General features: G+C 45.1%; 1 protein-coding gene across 4 annotated transcripts in view; it reads left to right on the forward strand.

Moving 5' to 3' along the window:
* The window catches only part of GPR39 (G protein-coupled receptor 39), a 376,333-nt gene that overhangs the window by 127,412 nt on the left and 226,931 nt on the right, over positions 1-21,990 (forward strand). Inside the window, exons 1-2 of one of the 4 annotated variants that reach the window (XM_043487526.1) lie at positions 738-933; positions 1,392-2,374. In XM_043487526.1, coding sequence (XP_043343461.1) covers positions 1,519-2,374 — 856 coding nt within the window. In that variant the 5' untranslated portion in view covers positions 738-933; positions 1,392-1,518. Of the gene's footprint in view, positions 1-737; positions 1,118-1,391; positions 2,375-21,990 lie in introns of those variants that run through there. The other 3 variants (XM_043487525.1, XM_043487523.1, XM_043487524.1) reach the window with 3 other exon arrangements.

A 21,990-nucleotide genomic window follows, 5' to 3' on the forward strand; every position in this document is an offset into this window, starting at 1 on the left:
CCTGGGCCAGTTCTGCTTCCTCAGAGGACAACTGGCAAATCTGGAGACATCCTGGCTGTCCTTGTTGGGTGACGGTTGGGTATGGGGGTGCAGGAGACCTGGGGATGCTAAATATTCTACAGTGCATAGGACAGCCTCCCCCCAACACCACACACCTCCACCTCCTCACTCCACCCCCGCGCGCAGCAGCGTTCCTTCGGGTTTTAGAATTAGAAGAGGAAGATGGGTCCATTAGAGGTTTTCCTCTCAGAGAAGAGAGAAATGTCATAATCCTTAAAGTCATGTTTACCCCTCCTGCTGCCCTAGATGTCCCGGTCGCAGCTCCCTCGGAGGAGGACTGGGGACGCGCTTCCTACCAGAAGCGCCCGGGTGGATGGCGCCATCCTTATGCATCTACACGTCCGCAGTTAGAGATCCCCCGCCGCCGCTGCCTGGGGAGGGGCCTGGGCAGCTGAGTGAAACTGAAACGAAGGAGCCTGGCGCTCGTTCCAAGGGTCTCTAGGCAGGGACGCGAGGCAGGCCCCTTGCAAACGCCGCCGAGAGGCTTTGCGGGAAAGGCAGGGCTTCTACGGCGATCTTATTAGACTTCCTGGGGCAGCAGCTCCAGCCAGGCATAGCCTGACCGTTCACTGTAAGCACACCCAGAGCTCGACGGCTGGGCACCAAAGAGGGAACGCTTGCTGGCAGCTCCGGGGGCCCCAGCCAACTGGAGGGCGCCTGGGTCCAGACGTCGCCACCCCCTAAACTGGTGGTGGTGGCCCAACCTTTGAAGGGGACCCCAGGGCAGGAGGGGGCAGCCGGTCTTTCCGAGCCTTAGCCCAGGACTCCAAGTCCAGGAGCGCTTCCCCCCGGGCTGCGCCTCCCGGGACTGGGATGCGCGTGCGCCCAGAAGGCAACGCTAACTCGGTGGCTGCCGCGTGGGCGGCGGGGAAGGTGGGGCCACGCGTCGCCCAGTGCTCCTGAGCCAAGATCTGGATTCGGGACAGTGCCTGGGTGCTGAGTCAAACCCCAGCTGGGCTGGGTCTGCGGGCCGGGAGCGCAGGCGGCGGTAGTTAACGATTAATCGCTGACCACCCGGCCTCCAGCCTCTCAGCACGGGAGACCGCGCTCCCGGAGGGTGGGTTTGACCAGTAAAGGCCAGGTGGCTTGGAGGGGAGCCGGAGAGACGCGGAGCAAAGCGCCAGAGTCCTGCAGGGGAAGGGCGGGCGAGCTGGGGGATATGGGCTGACTGGCTGAGGCGAGTTTGGAACCTCCTTCCTCTGAGCTCACCACGCCTTGCCCAGTCACCACCCCCCCAAGCCCCACCCCTAAGCGCCTACGGCTTCGCCTAGGTTGGGCTGCCCCAGGAAGTTTCCATAAAAGCACCTGAAATCTCAAATTGTCTTTTCCAGGTGAGCTCGAGAGAAAGCCCTGCGCCCACTGCGGTGAGTTGCAGCAGTGAACTTTGGGCTCCGCAGGGAGGAGGAAGGGAAGTTGAGAAGGACTTTGGACCCGGTTGCCTGGCTGGCTGTCTTCCTCATGGGTTCCCCTAGCCACCCCAGCAGGGACTGCTCCCAGGTCATTGATCACAGCCATGTTCCCGAGTTCGAGGTGGCCACCTGGATCAAAATCACCCTCATCCTGGTGTACCTGGTTATCTTCGTGGTGGGCATCCTGGGGAACAGTGTCACCATTCGGGTCACCCAGGTGCTACAGAAGAAAGGCTACCTGCAGAAGGAGGTGACAGATCACATGGTAAGCCTGGCTTGCTCCGACATCCTGGTCTTCCTCATCGGCATGCCCATGGAGTTCTACAGCATCATCTGGAACCCCCTGACCACACCCAGCTACACCGTGTCCTGCAAGGTGCACACGTTCCTCTTTGAGGCTTGCAGCTATGCCACGCTGCTGCACGTGCTAACCCTCAGCTTTGAGCGCTACATCGCCATCTGCCACCCCTTCAGGTATAAGGCCATGTCTGGGCCCTGCCAGGTGAAACTGCTGATTGGCTTCGTCTGGGTCACCTCCGCCCTAGTGGCGCTGCCTTTGCTTTTTGCCATGGGAGTGGAGTACCCCTTGGTGAACGTGCCCACTCGCCGGGGACTCACTTGCAACCGCTCCCGCACACGCCACCAGGAGCAACCGGAGAGTTCCAACATGTCTATCTGTACCAACCTGTCCAGCCACTGGACCGTGTTCCAGTCCAGTATCTTCGGCGCCTTCGTGGTCTACCTCGTGGTCCTGGCCTCCGTGGCCTTCATGTGCTGGAGCATGATGCAGGTGCTGAGGAGGAGTAAGCAGGGCACCCTGACTGCCCAAGGGCGGCAGCTGCAGCTGAGGAAGTCGGAGAGCCAGGAGAGCAGGAGCGCCCGGAGGCAGACCATCATCTTCCTGAGTGAGTCTGGGGTGCAGGGCCTCCGGGGAGCAGACCTCACCCCCACCCCACCACTGCCCCTGTGGTCCTCTTAACCCAAGCCTTGCCTTATAAGTGTGAACCTAAGTTCACTGAGGTTGAAGAGGCAAGGATATAAGCCTCTGGATGTTTCTTCTCTCTGTTTTGGAGACTGGGGTAATGGTCAGAAGAGCACTTGACCGGAAGTCAGAAGGTCTAGGTACGCTCCCCAATGGCAGCTCTGTGACTGCTGGCCAAGTCACAGCTGGCCGACAGCTTAGGGAAAATGGCGATGATAATACTGAGAAATGTGAGGGTCGAACTAGGTAACTTGGGACAGGTGAAAGTCCTCTGAGGACCAAGTTCTGCAGGGCTGGCAGGGAGCATCCTTATCTAGCCCATCTTTGCCCCGGGCAACCCTTCTCAGGCAATTACACTGTGTTCCCATTTTTGTCCTCCTTAGCAGAAACAAGGCTGTCAGGAATACACTCTCCAGCCTGCGACTTTGTTCCCCCAAAGTGGTTTCCTACCCAAGTCTTAAGGAAGTGGAGCTCTCAGACACCCACTTCTCTGGATAGTGCTTGAGTGTTCGTCGTGGTGGGTCTGTTTGTTATCAGAGCACAGAAACATAGCAGGAGTGGGCTGGCTTGTTTGTCTGAATCAGAAAATCTGGCTTCCCAGATTTCCTGCGACTTGACTGATTATCCAAAATACCCAATTTCCATGCAGAGAACTTGGTTTGTTTCCCAAACTTTGGTTGTGATGCAATTATTTTGAGTCAGATCCTTCTGTGTGCCAGGAAGGGAAGGGGCCCGTGATCAGTAGCCCCCCAAGACCTCAGAGGAGAGTCCTGGTGGCCACCCTTTGAGAGACTAGGCTTTCCCAGAAACACGCAAAGTGTACGCAGCAAAGGGTCTTTCGAAATATTTTTTAGCAGAAAGGAGCAAAAGATGTCCTTGTGAGTGTGAGTCAAGGGGGAGTTGATGGAACAAATGTTTCCCTTCCTCCCCAGTCCCTTCTGCAGTGTGGCATCCGAGGAGGAATAAATCATGGTGCTGTTTGTTTTGGTGTGGGAAACCTGAGAAACAGGTTCCAGGGTGAAAGTTAGACAAGAAAGAAAGCTGGGAGGCACTTGAAGAAGGATGACAAGAACTGGGTTTTGGCCCAGCCCTACCCCTGGCTTCCGGTGTGTCTGTACAGTGGGCCTGACTTTATTGTCTGTGCAAAATGAGAGAAGGAGTTTGCGGGTTGGGGATGCCTGATTCTGCATCAGGAGCTGTGCTTCTGACATATTTCCATTTCATAGAGGAGGAATTTCAGACTTAGAACCTAGTTCAAATGCACTTAAGTGCAGCTCCCAGATTTTAACCTTGTTTCTCCGGGGTGCCTCCGAGTTGCCTGTCACTCACCACATAACAGGCCAAGAAACTGAGAGACAAGTTGTTGGGACAAGGAATAGCAGTTTAATTTGGTAAGCCAGCAGACTGAGCAGATGGTGGACTATGTCCCACAGAAACATCTTACCTGAGTTGGCATTCAAGCTTCTTTGTTAAAAGGGAAGGGGTATGGTTGGTTGTTGCAAGCTTCTCTGTTTAATAATTCTTTGTTTTTGCAGCTGTTTGTACAGGTAAGGTTGATAAGATTATGATGTTCCTATAAACCTGCAATAAGACGAATGTTATTCTGTTCTGCAACTCTTCATATGAATGGGAAAACATTATGTCTTTAAACATTAAAGCCTTGAGAATGGTCCATCCTATATATTTCATGCTAAAGGCAACATTCTTGCAGCAAAAGTGATAGAATACATATGTTAAAGTAAAAGAAACTGATCCAATGAAGAGTCAAGATTTGTTTCTCTGTTATTACAAGGACAGGGAAATAAGTGACTGCTTGTGGCTTTTTCATAGGCTCAAGGGGAAGGGAAAATGAAATAAAGCAGGACTTTGATAAGATGTTGCAACCTTTCTGGAAACCGGAGTAAGGCGTCTGTATCAGGTGACTTTGTCCAGGGACTTAGGCAGGGCACCCAACCAGACTCAATCTCTCTTACCCATTGGTTTCTGCACAAAATATTCCAGGAAGAAACAAGACATTGGATTTGTTTGAACATCTGTTGAAAGACTAGTTCTTCCTTCCCCCATATACCTTTAGGCATGTCTTAAACTGTTAGCAGTAATTCCTACTTTAGTGTGAAGAAATTTCCTTTTTTTCTTTTTTTGAGTACAGGACATTACCTCCCACGCTAATTTGGGAAGTAAGACTCCATTTGACCAAGAACAAAAATAACTGATTTCTCTTTGTTCTCTATTGTACCAATCTCTTTTTATTAATTTTTAAAGAAATTTCTCTCAGTAGATGTCTGTTCTTCTCCTAGTGGGTATTGTTCTAAGTCAAAGTCAGTCTCCAAGTTGTAGTTCTGTTTCCATTCAGACATGAAATCAGAACGTCCCAGACTTTTAGGGAGAGACAAATAGGAACTTGGAGATCATCTCATCCAGTTACTGATTGCTGAGGATGAGTCTGTTCTCTCAGCTGCCCTCATTCTTTCCTTCTCCTTGTCTCCCTGTTTCTTGTAACAACTACGTATTAATCACCCACTGTGTTCCCTGCATAGATTGTTGAATGGCAATCAGGTGCTCAATGTGTGGTAATGTCTTGGGGGAATTTCCCATTTGTATTTAGCCCATTGCCTCTGCAGTAGGTTTGCAGAGCAGTTCTTGCAAATGTCCCCTTCTCCCAATGAATTTCAAAGAGCTTTTGCAAATAGGATCCTCACTAATTAACTCAAGTTAGGAAATAAATTAATGGAATGAAAAGGAAGAAACCATGGTCTACATCCATCAGATTGATACAATGCAGTTTACTTTGTGGGTTTCATAAAACGTATGCTTTGGGGGCATTTTTAACCCAGAACAAATGAAAATATAAATTGTTTACAAATCGCTGAATTTAACATAGTGATTTAGTGGTCCTTTTAGCACTTCAGTTAACAGATGTATCAAATTAAAACAAATATTTGCTCATTTCAAACATCTTTTGCATTTAATGTGAAATGTAAATGACAACACAGCACAAGATGTCTTTGGAGCTCTGGAGGCAATAAAAAAAACAATTAAGGATTCTCTCCTCTCGTTGTTAAAAAATACTAACTTCTGCATAACAGAAGGGAAATTCATAAATCTACCCAAGATGAGGAAGTCTATGTAGAAAATATTATTAATTTTTCCTTTCTGCATCCTTTGCTATTGTGCCTCAGTCTAGCTGAGGTTCTGGGCTGGTAAATAATGAAAACAAATTGGGAAATCTGAATAAGAAAGATGCTGAGACACCTCCTAGCTCTCCAACAATTTGCAGGAGAGAACAATAATAATGTGAAAGTGCACATTTCTGGACACATGAGTGTCCCTTCTTGCCTCCTGTCAGCTCGGTAAGAAATCAGTACTAGACATATTTCTTTCTGTATGGTCACTGCTAACATGACTTGTCGCATGCCAAGACAGCAAGGAGCTGGTACATTTGTCTCTCTATAGTTTAGAGGTTGAGAATATGCAAAATGAGCCTTCCTTTCAAGAGAGTTTCCCAGACCTTCCATCTTGTCTTTCTCAACACTCACCTGGAGTTCTTTGCATTGCCTGGTCCACAGACATTCATGTTTGTGTTCATTGTACGTGTGGCTTGCTGTCAGATGTCACCCACTCAAAGTGAAATAAGAGTATTTTAAAAGAAGCGTTGTAATTGGTAGCTTCCAAGAGCATGAAGTGATCGGGGCTCGGTTATGGCTACTTTCTAAGGATCTGTAAGGTAGTGATTGTCTTTCAAAGATAGTTATGAATTTTTTTTTTTTTTACAGATAATTGTGAAATTAAAAAATTAAACATCGTGGAGGCTTGTGTTGTTAGTCGCTCAGTTGTGTCTGACTCTTTGCGACAACATGGACAGGTGGCCTGCTGGGCTCTTTGTCCATGGAATTCTCCAGGCAAGAATACTGGAGTAGGTAGCCGTTCACTTCTCCAGGGGATCTTCATGACCCAGGGATTGAACCTTGGTTTCCTGCATTGTAGGTGGATTCTTTACAGTCTTAGCCACCAGGACTCTATAATAAGTACAGTTTTTTTTTTTTTTTTTAATTCTGATTTGCTCTCCCGAGTCAGAGGGAAAAGGAAGGAGGTGCAGAGAGTGATGGAATTGCACATCAGTTTGGGTTGATTGTGGAGAATATGTTGAATATGGACTCTGTCCATCATGTGTATTGGATGGAAAAAAATTGAGAGTGGCCGTTGTACTGAACTATTCTGGAAAAGAAAATTGATGTGTGTCTGAGTATTTGTGGGGTGGGTCAGAGAGAAGCAGGGAGGAGGTCAGAATCATAGCCTCTGGGTCTTAAGATCCCAGATGTGAGGTCAAAGTCACGTGTTCATAGGAGAGATGGAGGAAGCTGAGATGTTGACAATAGCTGGAGTCCAGAGGGAAGGAGGCTCAGGGGGGAGGCGATATATATATATGTATATTTAATTAAAATAAAATAATTATATATATTTATGACTGATTTGCATTGTATGGCACAAACCAACACACCATTGTAATGTGATTATCCTCCAATTAAAAAAATAAATAAAATGGAGTCCAAAATTTCCCATGAAAAGAGGTTTTATTGGGATGTCATTGTGAAAAATAGCAGTGAAAATTAAGAAATTAGTCATATTTTATTAAATGTGGCTTCTAATGATATATGAATTCTTAGAATAACTTTGTTTTTCCAGAATGAAACAAATGCTTTTTGGAGGATGTAATTTTTCTGACAGAAGAGGTCTGATAGCCATTGTGTTTGATTTTCTAGAACAGCAAGCTTATAGAGAAAGCTTTCTCCCAAGAGCTTCTCTTAATTCTTTGCTGTTTAATTCACCCTCATTGAAGCTCCTGTCCTAGCATCATCTCTGTCAATTTCCCCTCCTTTTAGGATTAACTGGTCTAATTCTGCCAGATCTTCGTTTGTCAGTGGCTTGTCATTTGATTCCTGTGTTTCTTCAGCTTTCCTTTCATTGACTTCATGAAATTCTGCACCCTATGTGCAGACCATACGCAGAAATATAATTAATTGAAAAATCAATCTGTATAGCCTTGTGTGTATCAACTGATTACATGGAAATGAATGCCTTAAAATACTCTGAAGAGTCCAAAGAATTTTTAAATAGTTGTTTCTTGACTAGTTTAAATTCTGGTCTTATAATCATGTTCATGTTATTAATTTTCTTAGCAAAGGCTTTTTCTCTGATGTATAAAGGGCTATGCCAACTCAGTCTCTCAGGGAAATATCACCAAAATTAAATTAGTGACATTTTTAATGTGAGAGATTATTTTGACGCAAATGTTTGGATATTTCAAGAAAAAAAAGAGTTTTGCCTCAAGAATTCAGATTCCTACCTCCTCCTTTTACTGGGGTGGATGTGGCTGTAATACATGGTGTTTCACATTTATTTTTCTATTTGTGACGTCTGTCATAAATTCCAAGTGTCCTGCGATCACCCTGGGTAGACAGACATAATGATGCTGTTTTAGTTTTATAATCAGGCTGCCTCAGTGATTTCATTTCTCTGTTGGAGAGATGCATCGTTCCTCTGGAAGGGAATATTGGAAGCCCAGTCCCTGTTCATTAGCCAGTCTGTTCATCTGTCTTAGTTGCATGCCTCTTGGGGGCAAAGTGTAATAAGACAGCGGAGGCCTTCACTGAGCAGTGCATTCAGCTTATTAACGCTAAAACCACTCAGAATAAAAGCCTTTTTACATGTAGAGACAGCACGGAGCAAGAATATTGAATTGGGTGTCAAGGAGCCCTGTCTCGCGCCCCTAGGCAAGTTCCTCTGACCCACCACTTGGATGTCATCTCTCTCCACCTTTTCCTTCTTTCCACCTCCCCTGCTGATCTGCAGCCCTGGACGGCCCAGCTGACTCTGCTTCTACTTCTTGGCTGCATACTGAACCCTGGGGATAAGGTTGGTCACCTGCCGCTGTGAGTCCTTGTAAGTCGATGTGCTCAGCCTCACCTGGGCCCTGCTTGCTGCTGGCACCTTCCTTTGCAGGGACCTTCAAAGAACTTGAGCTCCTGAAGTCCCTTTTCCGCTTTGAGGGACCTTGACTGGATGCGTCACCACTGGAGGAGTGTCTGCGTCTACCCTTAGCTAGGGAGATCATGCTGCAGCTGCTGGGGTCCCACTGATGCCCTCGTTCCCAGCCACATGTGTTCAAGTCCCTTAGTGGCTTCCCATGGCTCCGAGGTCACAGATCAAAATCCTTAACACAAGGACCTCATGGTCAGCAGCTTCATGGCGTGTGTTTCTCTGGTTGTGTTAGTCAGCTGGAGCGTCATGACAAAATACCAAAGGTGGCATGGCTTAAACAGGAGACACTTATTTTCTCATAGTTTTGGAAGCTAGAAACTGGAGAGCCAGGAAATGGCAGGGATGGTTTCTGGTGAGACTACTACTTCGGTTTGCAAATAGCAGCCTTCTCACAGAGTCCTCATGGGCCCTTGCTTGGTGGGAACAGGGACAGTGATTTCTGGTATGGTTTCCTTTTCTGATAGGGAAGCTAGTCTAATTGGATTAGAGCCCAGTGCGTCTGATCTTGTTTAATCTTAATTACTTCCCTAAAGGCTCTGTCTCCAGACATTGTCACATTGTGGGGTTAGGGCTTCACCCCATGAATTTGAGGGGCACAGTTCAGTCCATAACACCACTTAATTGCTCTGCCCCATGCCCCCTCCTTCAGTTCTTCAGTGGACCATGGCCAGGCTCCGCACTTTCACCATCTGGTCTTGGCATGTGTTGTTTCCTTTGCCTGAAATGCTTTTCTGCCTTACTCCATGCTCTACCTCACCCTGCCAGCCCCTTCACCAAATTAGCATTTTCAGATCTCCCCTGGGAAGCATGGCCCATCCTCCTTGACTTGATTAAACCTCCCTTGAAACAAGACTCAACAGTTATAATTTCACATTTAGCGGTGAAATCATTTGATTGATGTCTACTTTCCCTCTCATTCTTCGAGGGCAGGAGCTATTCTTTACCTTCCACTGTGCTTCATCTATAGCTCAATGCCTGGCACACAGCAGAAGTGAAGTCGCTCAGTCGTGTCTGACTCTGTGTGACCCCATGGACTGTAGCCCACCAGGCTCCTCCGTCCATGGGATTTTCCAGGCAAGAGTACTAGAGTAGGTTGCCATTTCCTTCTCCAGACACAGCAGATGTTCAATGAAAAATTGTTGACTGAATAAATACTTAAATGTCCCTGAGCTTGGGATTGGAAATGCTGTTCTGTTTATCCTTGGGCATGCATTCCTCTGGAAATTTATCATTCCTCACAATTTTGGGGATTAGTCCAAACCTAAAGGTGCTCTTTTTTTTTTTTTAAGACTCATTTTTCTTTAAAAACTTTTTTTTTTTAATTTAATTTTGACTGTGCTGGGTCTTTGTTGCTGTGTGGGTTTTTCTCTAGTTGCAGAGAGTAGGAGCTGCTCTTCATTGTGGTGTGGTGGCTTCTCGTTGCAGAGCATGGGCTTTAGGGCTCTCAGCCTTCAGTAGTTGTGGTTTTGGTACACAGCTCAATAGTTTTGGTACACAGCCTTAGTTACTGTAAGGCACGTGGAATCTTCCTGGACCAGATATTGAACCTGTGTCTCCTGCATTGGCAGGGGGATTCTTTCCCACTGAACCACCAAGGAATCCCAAGATGCTCTCTTGAAAGTGATCCGATTTGGCCCAGGCCTCTGAAAAGTGAAGATATTGTGGAGGACATTAAAGATTTTCTCTCTCTCTTGAGCCAAGGAACAGTCTGTGTTAATCAGCCCTTAAATGTCAGCGTTCACCATATGTACCTGCCAAGAGTTACCTTACAGTGAAAGTGATTAGGGTACTGTTTAGCAGTCCCTGTTACACTCTGTTTAACCAGATGGTAATGGAATAAGACACCTTGAAAAATTACTTCTTAGCAGGCCCTTTCACCACTTGTTGATAAGAGGGGCCTCAGGGTAATGGAAAGAGGATGAAGTGGGGGAAATATTTTAAAAGCATTCAATCAATGTGTTGTTTTTTTAAAATATTTGTTTATTATTTAGCTGCGTCAGATCTTAGTTGGAGCACGTGGGTTGCTGTTGAATGTGGGGTCTTTCATTGTGGTGTGTGGGTTCCTGTCATTGCAGCAGGCAGGCACAGGCTCAGCAGTCACAGTGTGGGCTTAGATTCTCTGTGGCATGTGGGATCTTAGTTCCCCGGACAGGAATCAAACTCACATCCCCTGCATTGGAAGGTGGATTCTTAACTATTGGACCACCAGGGAAGTCACTAACCAATGTTTTTTATTTCCCCCTTAAATTGCATTTGTTTGCAGCCATCTCCCTTAAATCTTAACCAGAAGACTTGCCACCCCAGGGAAGTCAAGAAGCAAGTGCTGCCTTGTCCAAAGGTATTGTTTTCAATTTTGAAAAGCTGAACTGGAAGAAGCTAGGCTTCTTGACCTTTTGACGAGGCAGTTGTCTTCTAAGCCTTCAGGAGGCGGCAGGAGGATCGCTAAACTCTGTAGCTCTCCCTTTCCCATGTAACCAGCGGTAGACGAGATCTACCACCATACAGTTTGTTCCAGAGAAGACCATAGCTAAAAGGTTTGCCATGTCTCCTTGGAAGTCAGTGAAGGGCTATGAAGGGGTGAAGATGCATAAAGATGTGCTGCTGCTCTTAAGGTGATAGCATTTGTCACACGGCAGTTGAAGTAAACATAAAGGCCTGGTGATGTTCCCAGAGTAGAAAAGAGACAATCCTTTGTGGGGACACAGTCCTGCCAGAGCAGCTGGTGCCAGTTAGTTCTTCCTGCCGTTATCCAGGTCCCTGGCTCTTGGCTTGTCCAAGTCTTGCTGTCGCTGCAGCCTTCTGTGGCCAGAGAATGACTGCTTCCATCCAGCTCCTCGCATGTCCCCAGGATGGCAGCCCCAACTGGCCCCATATCACACAGGCTCTGGTTAGAAGCTGGCTCGGTCATAGTCACTCTGACTCCGTGGTCCCAACCTTTTAGGCACCACCAGTTTCATAGAAGACATTTTTTTCCACGGACCCATGGGAGGATGGTTTCGGGGTGATTCAAGTGCGTTACATTTATTGTGTACTTTATTATTATTACATCAGCTTCTCCTCAGATCATCAGGCATTGGGTCCTGGAGGCTGGGAACCCGTGCTCTAACTTATTCCATTCTTCAATGACAATTTCAAGTCCCCACTTCTTCCTTGAAGCCTTTCTACACTGACCTTCCTATGAGTAATGAGCCATCTGAGGCCCCTTTTCTCAGATAGCATCACAGGTGTTGTCACCCAATTATTCTTGGGGCTCCTGGAGATCAAGGACTTTGCATACCCGTATTTTTTCAAACTTCTCTACTGGTCTGGGTACACAGTGGCTGTGAGTGGCTTCATGTTGTTGTTTAGGCAAGCATACTGGAGTGGGTTGCCACGTCCTCCTCCAGGGGACCTTTCCTACCCAGGGATCGAACCCATGTCTCCTGCATTGACCTATTCTTTACCGCTGAGCCACCTAGGAGGAGCTGCTTCTAAGGGGCAGGAATTGAAATTCCCCAACGGTGGCTGCTGCCCTTGGGTAGAAGGGAGATTGCACAAACTATGATCCTCAGGAAGTCACTTTGGCTCTACCTGCCTTTCCCCCCCTGCCCTGTGGTAGGCAGAAATCTGAGATGGCTCCTAGAATTCCTGACCCCCTGTGTACGTACACCTGCTCCCACTTATTCAGTCAAACACTAATCAAGGCGTTGCAGTGAAGGGATTTTGCAGAAGTAATTAAGTTCCCAAATCAGTTGACCTTAAAATAGGGAGATTTTCTACATGGGTTTAATCAAGTCACAAGATCCTTTAAATCTAGGTCTCGGAGTCAGATACAGGGCATGCTGGATGGGTGGGAGGTAAGAGAAATTTTCCACTGCTGGCTTTGCAGATGTGTGGAACCACTGGCAGGGAATGTAGGTGGTCCTGAGGAGCTGAGAGCCAGCAAAGAAATGGGGATCTGAATGAACTGAGAGGTGCATTTCACCCCAGAGCTTCCAGAAATAACTCAGCTTGTCTGACCCCATGAGACTCAGAACAGAGGTTCCAGCCATACTGGCTCTGGAGTTGTGATCCACACAACTATGAGATAATAATTCAGACACTAATTTATATTAGTTTGTTATGTGACAATAGAAAACATACATTCTCTGAACTCTGATAAGGGGGCTCCAAGGTAAACACTTCTCCTGCCTTAGTTATATCTTCCAAACCTAATTTCTGGAAACGTCTCTGTGAAGAGTCCCACCTTCTAAGACCTTTACCCAAGGCCCAGCCATTCCTGAATTCACCCACCATTTATTAACATCTGCTAAGGCTCAGGGATTAGGAAATTTACCATGATCCAGGGCACCATGGAATTTTCTCTGGAATTTTCTCTTGTTTGAGGAGTTCAAAATTTGCAGATTTGAGCCCATAAGCTAGAATTTTGAGCCCCTAGGTCCTTTGGTTGTCAAAGAGGAGGACTGTAGTGGGTTCATCTTTTAATGATCATTCTTCAAGTAGCTCTTTTTTCTCAGAGCCTGGCGCTTAGACGGTGCTGAATAAATGTTTGGTGAATCAGTGAATGTCTGGGCAGCTTTGCTGCTCACCAGGGCAGATTGCTTACATTCTTCATCATTTATTAATAGCTTCAAAAAAAAAAAATGGGGGCAGACAGTGGGGACCAACCACGGTGATGAAAGCAAGTCTGAGAAAGAGAGATGTCTCGCTTAAGGTTTCTGCCAATTGAGAAACCAGACAAAATTTCCTATTTGCACTTACTGTGTGTAAGAGCCATTCTGGCAGACAGGCACCTGCCAGACATCTCATCACGCTGCTTTGCACACCTCCAGGGTGGCTGGGTGGCTGGAGAGCAGCGGTGGTACCGTAGTCGGGCAGACGGGGATCAGGAGGCTGCAGCATCCAATTGCTACTGTACTTGTCACATGTCTAACTGGCTATGAAACCAAAAGCATGCAGACATGGGAGTCAAGCCCAGTTGGGAGGGATGAAGTTCACTGAATTTGTAGAGAAAATCCATCCTCTTTCTCTAGTGAAGTGGAAAGAATCCAGTTTACCTTAGAAATAAGACACTGCACACAGGGTGTTGGGGTAGAACCAAGGTCATTTGGTCTCTGGCTTTTATATATTATTAGTTTTTGGAAGACATGATATACTCAGCAGAAACGAAGCTTTCTGAGAAATTTATGGGTCGACTTTCTATGTGCCTCAATTCTGAAGGATTAAATATCATGTTGAACTGACGGCTGCATATTTTATATATTTAGAGGACAGTGGCTGTATTGTTATTGTTTTCTAAGCTCAAGTTTGTCTTGACAGGGGAAGCAAGTGAAGTGGTGATTGAAGATTGCTTCCTGGAAGGTGAAAAACTTACATAGAAGTAGCCTATTCTTCTTAGACCTGGAGTTTTTCTCATTACTGTGTCTCTTGAAGGTCTCTTCCTCCAGGAAACCCTCATGGACTGGCTTTACGCTGGTCTGAATTGTCCAGCAGATCTTCATGTTTCATTTTAGTGCTTCATTCATCAAGTATTAGCAAAAGCCTAAAATGTGCATGGTGTCATTAAGACTTTAGAGATCAGAGTGCTGGTTCTCCTCTTTGAGGAGCTCAATATTTCTTTAGTTAAGGCCTCAAAGTCTAGAGGTGAAGACTTGTAGAAAGAATCCTAAAAATACCCTTGATGAAGAGCTGGGGAGTATTGGCTGCTTATGAAGTAAACTGGTTCTTGGCACCAGAATTTTTAATAGGGTGGTTAATTAGACATCACCCACTCCAGAGATGTCCTCTACAGTCTTGATATTCACAATATGGTCCATGGATCAGCAGTATCAACATAACCTGGAAAACTGTAAAATACAGTCTTTGACCACACTCCATACCTATTGAATTAGAACTGCATTGCAAGCAAGTCTGTGTGGTTGCCACATATTAAAAGTGTGAGAAGCACCCATGGGCAACATGTGGAGGGGATTCTTTAACTCAAAAAGAATAAAAAAAGATCAACTTAGAATGACCTAACTCACCATACATAGTAAGAACTAATTAGAGTTGTAATAAGAGCTCTATACAGTCAGGACAAGTGGAAATTTGCTCTATGACATGTAGTCACAAGAAACTTCATATTATTTTGAAAAAAGAAAAACTTAAATCAGGTTCCAAAACCTTCTTTTGCAAGGTGGTGAAAATTCAATCTCAATGAAGTTTGGAGGAAAGTGAAAGAAAGTGTTAGTCGATCAGTCGTGTCCAACTCTTTGCAACCCCATGGACTATAGCCTACTAGGCTCCTCTGTCCATGGAATTCTCCTGGAAAGAATACTGGAGTGGGTTGCCATTCCATTCTCCAGGGGATCTTCCTGCCCCAGGGACTGAACCTGGGTCTCCTGAATTGCAGGCAGATTCTTTACCGTCTGAGCCATCTGCTTCCTCATGTTTTATTAAAATTCAAGGGTGCTTATGAGGTGTCCAGAAAATGGAGCTTTTGGCTCTTCCTTCAAAGTAAGTGTTTTGTTCAAAGGACTTCCTATTGTTTCTTCTTCTCTAGCATTCTTCTGCCAAGGCTGATCAGAGTGCCTGAATGGGTCAGCCAAGGGGCTGGCCTTTATATTTCCTCTCTATTCCTTTCAACGTCACCATCATGAGGGTGGAGTTATCCTTGCTTTTCGGAATTGCCCAAGGTCATCACCCATGGCAATTTGAACTGTGGTCTGACTCCAGAGTCCACATTCTATATGTCTTCTTTGGAAAAATGTCTATTCATGTCCTCTGCCCTTTTAAAAATTGGATTGTTTGCCTTTTTGATGTTGAGTTGTAAGAATTCTTTGCATATTTTGGATATTACTCCTTATCAGATATATCATTTCCAAGTATCTACCCCTATTCAGTAAGTGGCCTTTTCACTTTGTTGTTAGTTTCTTTCTCTGTACAATACTTTTTAGTTGGATGTAGTCTCACTTGTTTACTTTTGTTTATATTGTCTGAAGAGACAGATTCAGAAAATATTAAGGCCAATGTCAAAGAGCATACTGCCTGTGTTTTCTTCTATAAGTTTTATGGTCTTTGGTATTACATTTAAGTCTTTAATCCATTTTGAGTTTATGTTTAGATATGGTGTGAGAAAGTAGTCTGGTTTAATTCTTTTGCATACAGTTGTCCAGGTTCAATAAAGGACAGAAGTGGTATGGACCTAACAGACGCAGAAGATATTAAGAAGAGGTGGCAAGAATACACAGAAGAACTGTACAAAAAAGATCTTCATGACCCAGATAATCATGATGGTGTGATCACCCACCTAGAGCCAGACATCCTGGAATGTGAAGTCAAGTGGGCCTTAGAAAGCATCACTACGAACAAAGCTAGTGGAGGTGATGGAATTTCAGTTGAGCTATTTCAAATCCTGAAAGATGATGCTGTGAAAGTGCTGCACTCAATATGCCAGCAAATTTGGAAAACTCAGCAGTGGCCACAGAACTGGAAAAGGTCAGTTTTCATTCCAATCCCAAAAAAAGCTCAAACTACCACACAATTGCACTCATCTTACACTCTAGCAAAGTAATGCTCAAAATTCTCCAAGCTAGGCTTCAGCAATACATAAGCCGTGAACTTCCAGATGTTCAAGCTGGATTTAGTAAAGGCAGAGGAACCAGAGATCAAATTGCCAACATCCTATGGATCATCGAAAAAGCAAGAGATTTCCAGAAAAACATCTATTTCTGCTTTATTGTCTATGCCAAAGCCTTCAACTGTGTGGATCACAATAAGCTGGAAAATTCTGAAAGAGATGGGCATACCAGACCACCTGACCTGCCTCTTGAGAAACCTATATGCAGGTCAGGAGGCAACAGTTAGAACTGGGCATGGAACAACAGACTGGTTCCAAATAGGAAAAGGAGTACGTCAAGGCTGTATATTGTCACCCTGCTTATTTAACTTATATGCAGAGTACATCATGAGAAACGCTGGGCTGGAAGAAGCACAAGCTGGAATCAAGATTGCTGGGAGAAATATCAATAACCTCAGATATGCAGATGACACCACCCTTATGGCAGAAAGTGAAGAGGAACTAAAAAGCCTCTTGATGAAAGTGAAAGAGTAGAGTGAAAAAGTTGGCTTAAAGCTCAACATTCAGAAAACTAAGATCATGGCATCTGGTCCCATCACTTCATGGGAAATAGATGGGGAAAGAGTGGGAACAGGGGCAGGCTTTATTTTTTTGGGCTTCAAAATCACTGCAGATGGCGATTGCAGCCATGAAATTAAAAGACTCTTACTCCTTGGAAGGAAAGTTATGACCAACCTAGATAGCATATTAAAAAGCAGAGACATTACTTTGCCAATAAAGGTCTGTCTGGTCAAGGCTATGGTTTTTCCAGTAGTCATGTATGGATGTGACAGTTGGACTGTGAAGAAAGCTGAGAGCCAAAGAATTGATGCTTTTGAACTGTGGTGTTGGAGAAGACTCTTGAGAGTCCCTTGGACTGCAGGGAGATCCAACCAGTCCATCCTGAAGGAGATCAGTCCTGGGTGTTCATTGGAAGGACTGATGCTGAAGCTGAAACTCCAATACTTTGGCCACGTCATACGAAGAGTTGACTCATTGGAAAAGACCCTGATGCTGGGAGGGACTGGGGGCAGGAGGAGAAGGGGACGACAGAGGATGAGATGGCTGGATGGCATCACTGACTCGATGGGCATGAGTTTGAGTAAACTCCAAGAGTTGGTGATGGACAGGGAGGCCTGGAGTGCTGCGGTTCATGGGGTCACAAAGAGTCGGACACGACTGAGCGACTAAACTGAACTGATGTTGAATACATGTGTACTTGTAATTGTTATGTCTTCTTCTTGGATTGATCCTTTGATCATTATGTAGTATCCTTCTTTATCTCTTGCTACAATCTTTGTTTTAGTCTATTTTGTCTGATATAAGTATTGCTACCTTGGTTCTCTTTTTGTTTCCATTTGCATAGAATACCTTTTTCCATCTCTCATTTTCAGTGTGTGTATCTTTAGATCTGGATGAGTCTTGCAGGCAGCATATATTTGAATCTTGTATTTATTTAGCCACTCTGTCTTTTGAGTGGAGCGTTTTGTCTATTCACATTTAAAATACTTATTGATAGGTCTGTACTTATTGCCATTTTGTTGATTTGAGGGAGTTGTTTTTGTAGTTCTTTTCTGTTTCTCCTTTTTTGTCTCTCTCTTCTCTTGTGCTTTGATGATTATCTTTAGGATTTTGTTCAAATTACTTTCTCTATTTTTGTGTGTATCTACCATAGATTTTTGGTTTGTGGTTACTGTGGAGTTTATATGCAGTATTCTATCTACCTATCTTTGTGATTATTTTAAGTTGCTGATCTCTTTAAGTTTGAACACATTTTAAAAAACCCTATCTTTGTATCCCTTCATGTTTACTTTTTTTGACATCATATTTTACATATTTTTGTGTATCCTGTAACTACTTACTGTAGATATAGACAGTTTTACTACGTTTGTCTTTTAACATTCATATTAGTTTTATAAGTGGTTACTTTGCTACTTTGCTCTATATTTGCCTTTACTAATGAGATTTTTTATTTCATAATTTTCATATTTCTAATTGTGAAGCTAATTAGAATTAGTTTCTAGTTCTGCTTGAGAATTCCCTTTAAAATTTCTTGTTAAACTGGTTTCATGGTGCTGAACTATTTTAGTTTTTGCTTGTCTGTAAAACTTTTGATCTCCATCAAATCTGAATGAGAGCCTTTTTTTGGTAGAATATTCTTGTTTGTAGATTTTCCCCTTTCATCATTTTAAATATATTGAGCTACTCCCTTCTGGCCTGCAAAGTTTCTCCTTAAAAGCCTATCAGCCTAGCTGATAGGCTCTAGGAGTTCCTTTGTATATAGCGTGTTGTTTTTTCATTGCTTCTTTTATATTTTCTCTTTGGCATTTTAATTTCAGTGTATCTTCATGTGGTCCTCCTTGGGTCGATCCTGTGTGAGACTCTCTGCGCTTTCTGGACTTGGTGTTTGTTTTCTTTCCCAAGTTAGGGAAGTTATTAGCTATTACGTCTTCAAATATGTTGTCTGCTCCTTTTTCTCTCTCCCTCTTCTCCTTCTGAAACCCCCTATAAGGCAAATTTTAGTAAGCTTGTTGTTGTCCCAGAGATCTCTTAAACTGTCTTCATTTTTTAAAATTATTTTTTAAATATTCTATTCAACTTGAGTGATATCTGTTACTGTCTTTCAGTTCATTGATCTCTTCCTCTGTATTATCTAATGTGCTATTGATACCTCCTAGTGTTATTATTTTTTTAATCTGTTACTTTATTCTTCAGCTCTTTTGATTCTTTATGTTTTTTTTTTTTTTTTTTTTTTTCGTCGCTGTCTTCATACATTCTTCCCTTGAGTTCTTTGAGTATCTTTACATTTATTACCTTGAGCTCTTTATCAGGTAAATTGCATATCTCCACTCCATTTAGTTCTTCTTCTGGTGTTTTATCTTGTTCTTTCATTTGGAAAATATTTCTTTGTTGTCTTGTTTTACCTACTTTGCTGTTTTTATTTCTGTGTACTTGGTAGTTTGATTTCATTTACTGATCGGAGAGAAGTGGCCTTATGTAGGAGACGTCCTATGGGGTCCCGTAGTGCAGTCCTTTCTGATCACCAGAGCTATGTGCACTAGAGTCCCTGCTATGTGGGCAGCATGGATCCTTCTGTTATTGTAGCCTGATTACTGTGGGTGGTCTGAGCGGTCGCCCTTGGTCTGGTTGGTTGCCAGGCCCTGCCTTGAGTGGAGGCTGCTGGCCTCTTGGTGAGTAGGAACCCTTGGGAATCCTGGAGTTAATGCTGGCCCACTTGTGGGTGGAGCTGGGATGAAGTGACCAGCTGCAGGGGCTGGGGGTACAGAGGTAGTTTTAGTTTGCTGGTGGGCAGGGTTATGGTAGGTAGGTGGTCGTGGTCCTGGGTTGCTACTGGCCTCCTGGTAGGTAGGCCTCTTTTTGACTCTGCTTTGGCAGGATGGTTCTGGGACGAAGTGGTTCTGGGACTTGTGTCCACCTGCTGGTGGCAAGGCTAGGGCCCAGGGGTCTTCACTCTGGTGCTTGCTCACTCACGGATGATGCTGTGTCCTAGGGCGAGTGCCAGCCCACTGGTGGGTGGGGCCAGGACCTGGCCCTCTGGCAGGTGAGGTCAGGTCAGGGAATAAATGGGGGAAAACGGGGTCCTATGGCCTCTAGCCTGCTGGTGGATGGGGCTTTTTGTCTTCACCCAGCTAGTTCCTTGACCTTGGGTATCCCAGGACTGGTGCTGACTGGCAGGTGCATGGGGCCAGGTCCCAGCACTAATAAACCAGGGGGGAGGATTCCAAAATGGAGCTTGCCAGCACCGGTGTCCTCATGGTAAGATGAACTTCCCCAAATGGCTGATGCTAGCGTCAATAGCCCTAAAGTGATTCCCAGCTGCCTTCAAGATAAACAAGTGGGCCTGACCCAGTCTTTGAGATTATTGCTTTTGCCCTGGATCCTAGAGCATGTGAGATTTTATGTGTATCCTTTAAGAGTGGAGTCTCTGTTTCCCACAGACTGTGGTTCTCCCCAGAATAAGCCTCCTGGCCTTCAAAGCCAAACGTTTTGGGGGCTTGTCTTCCTATTGCAGAACCCTAGGCTGGGCAGTCCAATGTGGAGCTTGGACCCCTTGATCCTTGGGAGAACCTCTGCAATTGTAATTATCCTTTTTTGTGGGTCATGTACCTGGAAGTGTGGGTCTTGACTGTATTGTTTCTCTGCTCCTCCTACCTTTCCCGTCTTATTGAGGTTCCTTCTTTATATCTTTAGTTGTAAAGGATCTTTTCTGTTAAGTCTTCCAGTCCTTTCATCAGTAGTTGTTCTATAAATACTTGTAGTTTTGATGTGCCCATGGGAGGAGGAGGTGAACTCAGGGTCTCCTTACTCTGCCGTCTTGGCCATTCCTCTTCAGGACTTACTTTCTCTTTGAGTCCTGCTTCCCCAAAACCACGATCAGAAACTTGCTTTCCCAGAATCCCTTGTGGCATGGGTGTTGCATGTGACCTAGGCTTCATCACTTATCTGCCCTGGTGTGGGATTCTCATTTGGAAGAGAGTGATGGGAAGGAGCAGCAGCCATATAGAGTCTCCCTGGGGACAGGGCCATTGTGTGATAAGATGGCGTTGAGAGAGAGCAACAACAGGAGAACTAAGGGTTGTGTCCTTGGCAAGGTGTTGGCGGGGACTCTGCAGGGTCTATCCCAGACCTTGAGACAGTAGGGTCTCCACTGGCACAATCTGGTGGGATAATCCGATGTGAATCTTGGTTGCATGCTCAGTTCTCTAGCCCTTCTAAGTATTATGTGAAAAAAACAATAGCCTGCCTTCTGGTTTAAGCTGAAATGGACATTGCTGTTTGTGCTAAGAACTCTATGTGTGCAGAGAAGAGGTAATAGAACAGTTGGACTAAAGTTGGACCCAGAGGGAAACAGTGAATAGTGACTCTATATTGGAAAGTTGTTGTTTAGTTGCTAAGTTGTATCTGACTCTTTTGGGAATCCATGGACTATAGCCCACCAGGCTCCTCTGTCCATGGGATTTCCCAGGCAAGCATACTGGAGTGGCTTACCATTTCCTTCTTCAGGGCATCTTCTCGACCCAGGGATTGAACCCGCATCTTGACCTTCATGGGCAGGCAGATTCTTTACCACTGAGCCACCTGGGAAGCCCAGATTGGAAAATATATTGGGTCAAATATGGAGGAGGTTGATAGCTAGTTTAAAGGATTTGGACTACATATTGGTAGCAGTGGGGAGTCATGGAAGGTGTTTGAGGAGTGGCAAGAAGGCAAGCATGAAGACTAGTGTGGCCCCGGTGTGTGGTGCAGGCGGGGGAGGTAATGTGAGGAGTACAAGTTTGGATGGTACTGGTACCATGTGACCTGATGATGGTGAATAGACAGGTTTCACCATGAACAGTCATGAGGAGTAGTTTTCAGTGCTGCTACACATCAGAATCACCTATGGATCATTCAGCAATGCCCTGCTTCATTCATACCCAGATCTTTAGGGGTGGGGTTCTGGATATCAGTATTACTTAAGGTCTGTAGCTAATTCCAGGGTGGGGCCCTGACTGACACTAGGGAAGAGGGACTTGGAAAGGCTGTCTGAATCTCGCCTTTGAGACTTTGAACTTGGTGGCTATGCCAAGGTTCTTTGACTGCAAGTCTCAAAATCTGATCCTAACTTATTAAGAAGGAAAAAGGAAATTTCTGGAAGGATAAGGTATAGCTCTCAGATTCAAACAGAAAGCTAAAGAACCAGATTGTTCAGAGATCTAGGGGATGATGTTCGTGGACACCTGGCTTGGGCTCCACCATAGAGGGAACACATCAGCTTCAGGCATTTTCCCATCTTTGTTGTCACTACCCAGGGCTGAGACTGTTCCCGAGCTGATTGAGGTGGCCGTGGCAAAGAGGGGTGTGGTCCCCAAGGGAGATATGAAGCTGTGTCCAGGAAAATTGTGATAGAGACAGGAACAGGA

Source organism: Cervus canadensis, chromosome 15 (assembly GCF_019320065.1).
Source record: "Cervus canadensis isolate Bull #8, Minnesota chromosome 15, ASM1932006v1, whole genome shotgun sequence".
Lineage (NCBI taxonomy): Eukaryota > Metazoa > Chordata > Mammalia > Artiodactyla > Cervidae > Cervus > Cervus canadensis.